The sequence below is a fragment of the Pistacia vera genome, unplaced genomic scaffold (genome assembly GCF_008641045.1).
Source record: "Pistacia vera cultivar Batoury unplaced genomic scaffold, PisVer_v2 Contig729, whole genome shotgun sequence".
Classification (NCBI taxonomy): Eukaryota; Viridiplantae; Streptophyta; class Magnoliopsida; order Sapindales; family Anacardiaceae; genus Pistacia; species Pistacia vera.
The window spans coordinates 301875-314181 of record NW_022196589.1 but is presented as its reverse complement, the minus strand read 5'-3'; the positions used below and the strand labels follow the sequence as shown (position 1 = coordinate 314181).

The following is a 12307-nucleotide window of genomic DNA, read 5'->3' as shown; positions in this document are numbered from 1 at the left end:
AAATAAGCTTGAAGGGAAAATGTCTCTATTTTAGCTTTTAGGGATTTTGCGGTCGAGTGTAGTTGTGGCAGATTTTAGGGAAAATATGATATTATGCTAGCCAAATTGATCGATCGAGCTCTGCTTACTCGAATGACATCGTGAGCAACTCGAAGATCGCGAGCTTTTCGAATTGAGCCCTGAAAAGCTTGACACCTTTCGGGAGCTTGAAAGCAAGCTCGAACTCGCGAACAACTTGACTCATTATGAACCGAGCCTGCGATCCTGACGAGTCGAGCCCGAGTAGCTCATGAACTACTCGGTTCGACTATAGCCCTGATTTGTGGGTAGCTCGGCAGGCAAGAAAAATCTGTTGTGCGGGTGATGTTAAGGTTGTTTGAGGGACATATGGCATTAGGAGAATGGATGAATGGGGGATTATGATATGGTGAGAGAGATCAATGGAATAAAAGGGAGTGACCGGGAATAATGAAAGGACATCTAGAAAAGTAAAAAGCAAAATTTAGAGGAGGTGTTGGCCCTCGAAGTCTAGCAGGCCTTAGTTAATTTTCTTTGTTCTGTTATCTTTATTTTCATTGAATTGGTTGGTGAGCTTCGGCTGTTCATATCTGGTTTAATGTTTGATCCTATATATATATAATTTCTATTTTCCTGAGTTTTTATGTGTTCTTGTTATTTTCTAGGTTCTTGATTGTTGTGGTTGTTGTTGGCTTATTGTGGTTTGAAGGCATTGGAGTGGGTTCATATCTCAAACCAAACCAAGTAATATACCACCAATCAAATAAGCAAATTAAACAAGACAACCATAACTAGATCAAAAGCCAAATTTTTAACATAAAAAATCTTTCAAGGCGAAAGGAAAAACCACGAAGTGATAGTAAAGCACCCATACAAAACTTCCACTATTAAAGCATGAGTTACAATAAAGTTTCTTTATTAGAGAACCAATACAATGCAGAAAGTGTTTCTAACAATAAAGTACATATTTAATCAGATTTTGAAACCCCTGATTCCCCTAATATTTGCCCTGTTACAAGCTCAAGAAGTGTTTCTACTAATAAGGGTTTTTCGCTCAAAAACTTGTTTTATACCCTATTGACTCTTTATGTGAGCAATTTATCCCTGTAAAATTGGCAAAACAACAAACAATCCTCTAGCAAGATCACAGATACAAATTGAAATAATTTGATCCACTAATCCAAAGCAGAGAGAAAAGAGAACAGAGAAAGAGGCCACGACAACCAAATCTGGCTACTGCGGAGAGAGAGAGAGAGAGAGAGAGAGAGAGAGGTGGAGAAGAGATAAGGGGGGAGAGAGAGAGAGAAGAAAGAAAGAGGTGGAGAATATCCCCGCAACCAAATTTGGTTGTCGAGATATGACGGCCGCAAAGAAGAGGAAGGCTGAAGAAAAGGGTGTTATTGAAATCATTTGAAAGGAATGTGGTTAGTTTGCTATTAATTTGAGGGTTGGAAAGTAATTTATTAATTTACTCATTATTATAATAAGTGGTAAAAATGGTATTTGATTAGTCAAACCTATTAAAGTAAAATTTACCTTAACAGAGTTTAAAATTGGGCGGGAATTTACAATTTATGAAACCATAGATGGAAACTTATAGATTTGTCAAACCTTGGGTGGGTAAATGTCTTTTACTCTTTTATAAAAGCATTAAATTAAGTGTTTTTTAAAAAAAAAAAAAAAAAAAAAAAACATTTGTTTGGTAACCAACAATGTTGAGAGGTTAATTAATATATACTTTTTTTAAAGTTAAATTGATAAAATCGTTGATTAATTTTAAGCTTAGATTGATGATATTTTTTAAACCAGCTACTATTCACTACCCAAAAAAAAAAAAAAAAAGCCAAACATCACAGTAGTTAGGATTGCAATTCCAAAACTAGCAGTTGCTCATTACAAAAAAAAAGGGTCAAACACATAGGGGTTAAGGTTACATTTTCAAAACCAACCAGTACTCGTTGGAAAAAGGTTAAATTCACGAGGTTTACCATAAAAAGCTCTTAAATTAAAATACTAAATTTTGAATTGGGAAATCGGTACTCACTCACAAAGATCCTCAAATTGGATGGGGTATTTACGTGAATGACAATACCTAAGTAAAACAAAAAATTCCTTAGCAATTGTTTGTTTTATTGACTCATTTGTCCACGATAAATCTTCTTACCAAGATAAAACAATAGGAAAAGAATATATATTTAGATCTATATTCTTTAACTTCGTTACAAAAGAAAATCAAATTAACGAGTTACTACATCTTGGTTTTCCTTGATTCCTTTTAACTCCATGCTTGTCCATTGAGAGGGTAACTTGTAGATTATTATTTCACCTTAAACATATTTTATATTATGCATTAGCTTTATCTTTTAATGCATTAATATTGCCACTCACATAAATATCCAATCAAAATTTGAAGATTCTATGGATACCCAATTTCTTAATTTAAGAACTTGGTATCTATAATTTAAAATGATTTAATTAATAGAGTATAAATAATTTTCTCTTTTAATATTTATAGGTTTAGGTTCAAGGCTCCATATTTTTTCACACAATTTTTGACATATTTTTTACACAATTAGATTAAAACATTTGAATGGCTCCGATTAGATTGAAATTATGTGTCATTTTCAAATTGCATTAAATTTGCAAATTGTTTGAATCTTAACCATCCATAGTGCTTATATCTAATGTCTTAAAACTTGTGTTATGATTTATGTAAAAAAATGCGATGCAATTGAACTTATAGTCATATTTACACAACCTGCTTATTGTTCTTTATGATATTGTAACATCCATCATAATTGCAGCACACACTGAAGCCAATTGAAAACCTAATCACAATTGTTCATACATCAACTTCCTTTTTTGACAAATAGAAGAACATACTTATTCGGATTCTGAGACAACTGAGATTCCCCTTAACATTTTCAAATTACAAGGTATAAAATTGGTAAAATAACGAACAATCTAGCAAAACTACATATATAAATAAAAATAATTTGATCAACTAAAACATCATTTCCCTTAACAAAGAAGAGGCATCAATGGAACCATAGACCAAATGGGTAAGGGCGATGCAAATTTTTTTTTCATCATTGGGATGTGGTTAAATATGGCTTTTGGCCATATAGGTGCCCATGAGAGGGTTCAAACCCCAAACCCTGTAAAAACAATCCATAAACCTGACCATTCGGTTAAGCCCTCATAGGTAAGGGTGATGTAAATTGAAATGGGGATTTTTTTTTTTTTTTTTCTTTTTTTTAATCAAAAGCTTAGCATCTATGAGTTATGTTCCACCAAATCTTATCTACATCCATAACTGATAAGATTAAAACGTGTTTCACAATCTAATAAAAAACTTTGAACCCGGATCTTGGATTGCAAAGAGAAGTCGAATACATATTCTAGAGGAAGATAGTATTATTAAAGATTAGAGTTTAGTACCTCAGGACAAACGAAGTTGAGCCACCGAGGAAAAAGCAGAGGAGTCAGCTTTAATTTACACTTGTTTGCATATGCATACTCAATGCTATATGTCAATTTTCTTAAATAGATTATGATTCGGAATATTGTCTATTTATCATGTTGATTAACCATATTATTATTTGAGTATTTTGTGTAGTGTTATTACTATTTATTCATAGCCTTTTATTCTGTGCAATCAACTTTGTCATTGATTGGTCAAGATTGTGTATGCTTTTGTGTTGAAAGAAAGAAAGAAAGATGGATATTTCTTTTGACCGGTAATAGTAAGGCTTTAGAATAAAGCCAACCCAAAACTTTATTTTAATCATGGTTTACGCCATGATGAGAAGAATTCCATTTAAGAATAAATTCGCAAGTTTCTGGTTATACAATTCAGTGTGATTTAGCTAACTGCAGAGCTCAAATCTCAAGGTCTTTTCCCCTCGGTCTTTAAGTTTCTTGAATCTGTTTCCTTAAGTTGGTCATCCGCAGGTAAGTTCTGCTTCTTGTCATGAGCTTTTATCATATTGAAAGGAATGTTAATTTCATCAATTTTGTGTGTATGACAGTTTGAAAATCAATAGATTTTTAATTTCTTTCTTCATTGACAATTGGTAGTGGATAGAGAAAGCAATGATGGAGAAAAGGGAGCATGCATCAATTGATATCAAGAACCTGGCGGATACATTGAATGGGAAGCTTAGCACCTTGCATCCTTCGTCCGGAAACTGTTGCATTTATAGAATTCCTCAACGAATCCGACAGTTAAACGAAAGCGCATGCACTCCTCGGGCAGTTTCCATCGGTCCATTTCACCATGGCAAAAAGGAACTAATGGCCACGGAAGAGCTAAAACTGGTATTTTTACAAGATTTCCTTAAACTAACAGAGAAAAGTACTATGGATTTTCTTTTATATGTAAAGGATAAAGAAGTAGAACTGCGTGAATGTTATGCAGAAACCATTAGTATAGAAAGTAATGAGTTTGTAGAAATGATATTACTTGATGCAGCCTTTGTCATTGAATTTTTACTAAAGGGCAACAGGATCTCCAGTAGAGAGCAGTTGGCAGAGATATCTTCTTCCATCGCTATTGATATATGGCCTGACATATATCAGCTAGAAAATCAACTTCCAATGTTCATGCTTAAGGGCTTGTTTGAGCTAGCCATGCCCATGAACGGAATGTCTGATGATCTTTCCCTGCGCAAACTAATCCGTAATATGATGATAAATATAGTTGGTTACTATCTAGTGAAGATAGAAGAAAATTTGCTCGAAAACTGTTTTTCTAAAGCGAAGCACTTACTCGATTGGTTGAGACTTTGTCTTCAACCACCAGAGTTTTACTCAGAAAATGAACTCAAAACTGTAACTACACCTACTATAACAGAACTTGAGCAAGCTGGGGTCAAGTTTAAGGTTGGTTCAAGCAAACATTTTTTTGATATCAGATTCAAAAATGGGATTCTGGAAATTCCAACATTGCTCATAGTTTCTGATACGGAAAGCTTGTTCGTGAATCTCCTAGCTTATGAGCAATTAAATTTCAGTACCAGATATTTGAATGACTACATTGTAATCATGAATCACCTTGTACGCACCCGAAAAGATCAGGAAATACTCATTCAAAATGGAGTTATTGAAGAATATGTCTGGGATAGAGAAGGAAGGACAGATGTTTTTCAGAAGCTTGGCCAAGAGAGTTATATAGACCCTCGGTTGTTTAACTATACGGCTCTTGTTGTACAACTAAACGTCTACAGCAGAACCCCGTGGAACAAGTGGAAGACGGCCTTGAAACAAAATTATTTCAACACTCCATGGGCTTCTATCTCTGTCATTGCAGCTGTAATTCTTCTTGTTCTCACCTTCATACAAGCAGTTTGTTCTGTCATTGCTTGTAGCTATTTCTTGATCATTAATTTGTACCTTTCCAAGGACTTCATTGATATGCCAGTTTAATGTGAGAATTAATTAAGAGAGGTTGACTGTGTAAAATGGCTGCTTGTTTATTTTTACCACTGTGTGTAAGACTTTAAAAATGTTCTGAGTGATGAATTGCTTTGCTCTTTTGTAGGAGAGATGGAATTTGGTTTAGAATTTTTGTCAGAATCTAAGCAAGAAGGGCAAAAGAAGCAAACTATGTTGCTAAAGAATGCCAGAATAGAAGAAGAAGACTCAATTGAATATGTATAGTTGTATATCTTTCATTGTATTACAGTCATGTATTCATACAAGTGAAAATCAACAAACTAAGGAAATATGATCAAAGTTGTAATTACAATTTATCGTAATAAAATCAATTACTGATGTTTCTACTTATTATCTATGATGAACATGATTTCAGGATGCATGATTCCAGCAATCATTCCATATTGCATCATTTCCCTCAAGCTAGTGGTTTGTAGATTCTAAAAACCCCAAGCTTGTGAAGCAAATATGAATGTTGTCGACTGCACAATGGCTTTGTGAAAATGTCTGCTAGTTGCTCTGAAGTTCGAATGTGCATGATCTTGATGATCCCTTCTTATATCTTGTCTCGGACAATATGGCAATCAATCTCTATATGCTTTGTCCTTTCATAGAATATAGGATTTGTCGTGATGTTATTGGCAACTTTGTTACTATAGTATAAAGTGACAGGTTTTCTTGTTTGTATCTCCAAATCCTTTAGCAACCCAAGAATATAGACTATCTCACATGTGGTTTTCGCCATAGCTCTATACTTAGCCTCTAATGAAGATAATGACACTATTGACTGTTTCTTTGTCTTCTAGGAAATCAGGGATCCCCAAAGTTTTACACAATAACCAGTGAGTGATTTCCTGGTCATTGGACATGTACCCCACTCCTGAGTCACAAAAAGTAGTGATATCTAGGTTCCCATCTCTTGGTAAAAGGAGTCCTTATCTAGGTTCCCATCTCTTGGTAAAAGGAGTCCTAAGCCCAGGCTGCTTTTCAAATATTTGAGCACTTTAATTGTTGCTTCCATATGAGATTCTTTTGGTCCATGCATGAATTGGCTTAGGATATGGACAACATAACTTATATCTGGCCGTGCAATGGTGAAATAGATGAGTCTTCCCACAAGTCTCTGATAGAAGGTTGGATCTTTTAATAAAGGATCCATTTCTGAAGCTATTGCTTCTTCATCATACTGTTGACTTGTGAGCTTGGTTTGTTCCACAGGAATCAGACTTGGTTTACATGCAGATATTCCAGAGCTCGAGAACATACTTTCTTTGGCTAAGAGATATGCCTATTGGAGATCTTGCAATCTCAATCCCCAAGAAATATTTTGGCTCCCCCAAATCCTTTATACGGAAGTGTCCACTGAGATGTTCCTTTAGAGCTCGGATGGTGGGTTCATCATTTCCTATGATTAGGTTGTCATCTATATAAATGAATAAAGCAATGAAGGATGTACCTTTATGCCATGTGAAAAGGGCATAATCATGTTTGGATTGTACAAATCTTATGCCTGTAAGTGCCTCTGTGAAATTTTCATTCCATTGGCTTGATGCTTGCTTCAAACCATAAAGGGACTTACACAGGTGGCATACGGAATTCTCCCCCTGGTGGCGAAGTCATGGTGGTAGGTCCATGTAAATTTCCTCATGAAGGTTGCCATGGAGGAAAGCATTATGAACATCCATCTGATGTAGGGACTAATCTCGGATGGCAGCAATATATAGAAAAGCTTGAATTGTAACATGTTTGGCAACCAGAGAAAAGGTTTCTTGGTAGTCAAACCCTTCTCGTTGAGTGACAACTACTAGGAAGTGCACTAGTCTCAAGTAATATAGTGTAGGAAAGCATAAGTTATCGTACCCAAGGTATTGCGTAGACAAGTACAAAAATGTTAATTAATCTTAACTTTATCTAGATAATCAAATCTTAGAATGGTGATCTTTAAAACTAAAAGTATTAAAAGCTAAAATATTAGAAATGAACAATTGCAAGAAAACTAAACTTAAGAATTCAATGAGAGAAAACTGCTAAGACTTCAAGTTCATCTATAACTTCTTTGCACCCATCAATTTGTCAAGGAATTTATTTAATTAATGTGGCAACAGAATTTCCTAGGTTAACCAATATTCTTTCTCAAGCAATATTGATTCTACTTCTATCTCAAAACCTAGATATCTCTATGTAGATTTAAGGAAACAAATGAACATTAAGCTTTATGAAATCCTCTAGCTTTCAGCACAAGTTAATCATGCCTATGATTATTGCATGTATCAATTCACATATCTCTATATCCAATTAATCCATGGCCTATATTACTAGAGCACTCATGTGATATCTCCTCTCGGTCTCAATCACACAAAACAGTTCTATCAGAAATTGATCAGGTTCCTAATAGCTTTAAGAACATAATATAAGCTCACCATTAGAAAAATAATTCAATAACCATAGAGCAAAAGATTGATTACATATCCATAAATAGACTAGCCCTAGTCTTAGCTCGAGAAAATTAGCTCATAATAAAATAAATAAGAGCAAAATTCAAGAAATAAATCATATTGAAAAGGTAAAGACAAACTCTACACTCCTTCGTGATGAGTTTTGTTCTTGATTCTCTTTTTTCTTTGTTACAAAAATAATCTCTCCAAAATATGCAAAATTCAACCCCTAACAATTAATCTCAACCACACTTAAATACCTAAAAGAGTCCTAAGCAAAAAACGAAAGAAAAACTGAAAAAAAAAACCTAAAAGTGTCATACACGACCCTGGTCGTGTCCAAATTTACTTAACCACGGCCCGAGCCATGGTTCTTTTTGTCCTCAATGTTATATCTTCATTCCACCACCGTGGTCATGGTGAACCACCAAGGCATGGCCATGGCCTTAAAAAATGTTAGCTAATCTCAATTTCTTCAAGCTTTAAATCCTAATTTCATTCCAATGCTCTAATCTACTCAATTAAAGCCAAAAATCAAAAAAATCTTCTAATCAATAGCTGACCATTCACATCTTAAACTTAACAAAAAATAAAATCAAAACAAAGAAAACAAATAAGAAATTAACTAAACGAGTATAAAAATAAACCTAAAAACACTAAATTTATGCGACTTATCATAAGCCTTTTGCAATAAGGCAGGCTTTGTAACATTCAATTGTTCCATCAGCACGGTGCTTGATTTTGTAAACCCATTTGCATCCAATAGGTTTCCAGTGAAGAGGCTGAGGTACAATGTCCCAAGTATGATTTTGAGCCAGACCATTAAGTTCATCTACCATAGCTTGCTGCCATTGTGCATGTGGGACAACATCGGAAACAAAAGGGTTCCTGAACTGTAGATATCTAACTGACACAGATCTTTTGTGTAGAGGAGAGAATGCCATAGCTAACATAAGTGGAAGTAGGATAAAGAGTACTTGAGGTAGTCTGGACCGTATGATAGATATAATCACCTGTCTAAATGGTTGGTCTGGTGGATTAGGTAGACCGTCGTGGAGCAGGTTCAGGATGAGCAGTAGGACTGTTGGGTTGTGAGGATGATAAGTCAACTGATGGAGAAGACTCTATTAAAGCTTTTGTGGAAACAGGGGTAGAGTTTGTAGCTGTTGGAGAGTGGCCTATATCAATGATAAGAGGGATAGTGAAAAGAGGCTCTGGTGGAGAAGGATCATCTTCCAAGAAAGGATGTGTCTGTCGAGGATCAATACTGGAGTGGTCAATACTGTCTCAAAAAGGAAAGACAATTTCATGAAAAACCACATCTCTGGAAACCATGAACTTGTTTTCAGCCGGATCATATAGTTGATACCCTTTCTGATGCATCGGATATCCCATAAAAACACAGCGAGTGGCTGGGATCCAAACTTGTCATAAGCCCCAAGGTTAGTAGCATAGCATAAACAACCAAAAACTCTAAGATGGATGATGTTAGGGGGCTTACCAAAGAGAAGTTCATGAGTTGTCTTACCATTAAGAACTCTAATAGGCATCTTATTAATCATGTAAGTAATTATGACCACACATTCACCCTAAAATGAAACAGGTATGTTGGTTTGGTGTTTGAGGGCCTTGGCTACTTCTAAGAGGTGCCTCTGTTTCCGTTCAACTATACCATTCGGTTGAGGGGTGTAAACACATGAACTTTCATGGATAATGCCAAGAGTTGAAAAGTATAAAAAGCAGTGGTGATTCAAGAAATCATGGGCATTATCCGTTTGAATTCGTTGAGCAGATAGATTGAATTGTGTTTTAACCATGGAGATATATGCCCTAATTTTGGTAAGTGTTTGGGTTTTTGAATTTAGGAGATAAGCCCAAGTCCCTCAGGAAAAATCGTCAACTATAATAAGGAAGAAACGAAAACCATCATGGTTAGGAGTGTGATAGTTCCCCAAATATGAACTAGGGAAAAAGGGCGAGACGTGTGTGATGTGCTGAGCAGAAAAATGGTTTGAGATTGCTTTGTAAGAGGACAAACCAGACAATAGGGTTATGGAATAGATGAACTATGACCCAGTCTTTGGGGTAAAATTAAGGAACTTTTATTGAGATTTGTATTACAATCAAAAAATTCATTATTTGTAATACAAGATAGAAAATTTGGAGAATTTCCCACAGAATCAATGATCCAGTAGTAAAGACCATTATGGACCTTATCCAAGCCCATAAGTTTCCAGTCAAAGGGTCTTGAAATTCACACATGTTAGGAAAGAATTTCAAACAAAAACTATTATCTTGACAAATTTTGGAAACAGAAATAAGGCTAAATTGGAAAGCTGGAACAAATAAAACATTATGAAGAAATCAGGTTTTGGTAAGCAATGTTCTGAAACCCGGACCGGATCGGACCGGGAGGTCGAACCGGTCTGACCGGGTTTCGGTGAGATTAATAGTTCAAAAGGAGTAAAAAATCAAGATTTAACGTTGGACAGCTTTGAACCATTATTAAACCGTCTCACTGTAGCAAATCGACGGTCTAATCGGTGCAAAACCCAAATCCGGTCCAACACCCAATCCGGTCCACTAACAAAACCCTAAACTAAACCCAATTTTTTTAACCCATTTTCATTTGCATTTTGCGATTCACATTTGCAGAGACTGTGTTTGGCTCCAATCTAGTGCTCCTCACTCCTCCTCCATTTGCGAATCGCGATCTCCTTCAAGTTTTAGCTTTAGCTTCAAGTCATCTTTTCTTCAACCTCTTCTAAAAGTCTACTACTCTTCTTCTTCCTTGCCGAGTTACTGTGGCTGGTGGCTCCAATCCAATCCTCCTCCTCCATTCGCGATCTCCTTCAGGCTTCAACTTCAACTTCAAGTCGTGAACTTCAGCTTCAAGTCGTCTTCTCTTCATCAGTCGTCACTCCTCAGTCGTCAATCATCTTCGTCAATTGTCACTCCTTAGTAGTGACTTCAGCTTCAGTTCAGAGTCTTCTCTTCCGTTGTTCAATCATCGTCGTCGCCATCCTCTGCTTCTTCCTTGTCGTGGCTGGTCTACAGATTCGTGGATGCTTGACTTCAACTTCAGTTCAGAGTTCAGACTTTAGCCTTCACATCTACCATCGTCTATCGCTGTTTGGGAACTGCTGTCCGCTGTCGACCAAGTAACAAACTGTTGTAAGAATGATGTGAATCTGTCAATTAATTTCTAAAACTCTTAAAACTGATTTCTTATTGTGAAATGCAAAATATTCATTAGTTCATTAATTATTCATCATGCCAGTAGATTAATCTAGCGATGAAATAATCTTACAATTGCGTCAGTTAGTAGCAAGATGCAGTTTGCCATAGTTTTCCAATTGTTTCCATATGGATATCCTAATTTAAATGGTGCATTGACATGGCATATATTACTTTTAACACTTAATGTAGTTTGTTTTTTGGTGGGTGTCATATATAAGGTGAATAAGTGATTGTCAACTATTGAACATGTGAATAGGGTGAATCTTTGAATTAAGCTTTGCTGTAATGTTAATTTTGTTTGATATGCACATATTCATTGAAATTAAGATCTTAGAAATAGAGATTCTACTGCTCCATAATTTTCATTTCCAGTGAGTTGAAATGGCCCCCGCCCGCAATAGAACTTACCTAGAACACATGGATACTCTCTTAATTTTTGCTCTCATTACAATAGCTTTTTTTCCTGTTATCCTCTTATATGGCGCACATACCTGCAAAAACAAGCAATAAATATTAAAACAGAAAATTTTATAGTTCTTAATTTGAAAAAGTTAACTAATTATTTTTGTTTTTCAGTGTTAAATTTATCCAGAAAGTGTTTGGTATTTAGACTTATATTTAAACATTTCAATTGTAAAATCAACTGCAACCGAGAATCCAACATGAGTAACATGATGAGTACAGAAATTTTCTCATTTACATGTTGGCATAAAGTAAAATGCTATTATATTATTTGTGAACTGTGATCACTGAATTAACTTAATAAAATTTCTGATATTTCTCCTACTTAGTATGTTTATCCATAATTGTTTCTATATATATAATATGAATTGATTTTATATTAATTTAAAGTTATATCTTATAAATTATAACAAATTGATTATTGGTTGCCACTTGCCAGGGGAGAGAATGTTGTTATCTTCGTCTGCACATAACTCATCAGCCGCATCCATTTCCTCGCATTCTTTTTGAGGAAAGACCGATATAGCATGGGGACATGTTCTTGAGAGTGTTGATAAAGATGGAAAGAAAATATTATCTTGTCTTCATTGTTGCAAGGTTACTAGAGGTGGTGATATTTTTCGAATGAAGCAACACCTAGCAGGAGTAAAAGCGGATATTGGAAAGTGCCCAAAGGTTCCATTTGATGTTAAATTCAATATGAATGAATCACTAAA

At 35.3% G+C, this 12307-nt stretch overlaps 1 protein-coding gene across 1 annotated transcript; it reads left to right on the top strand.

Moving 5' to 3' along the window:
- Positions 1–4116: 4116 nt before the first annotated feature.
- Positions 4117–5445, top strand: LOC116114967 (UPF0481 protein At3g47200-like). Its single transcript, XM_031401102.1, has one exon. The coding sequence runs from the start codon at positions 4117–4119 to the stop codon at positions 5443–5445; it is 1329 nt and encodes a 442-aa protein (XP_031256962.1).
- The last annotated feature ends 6862 nt before the right edge of the window (positions 5446–12307 follow it).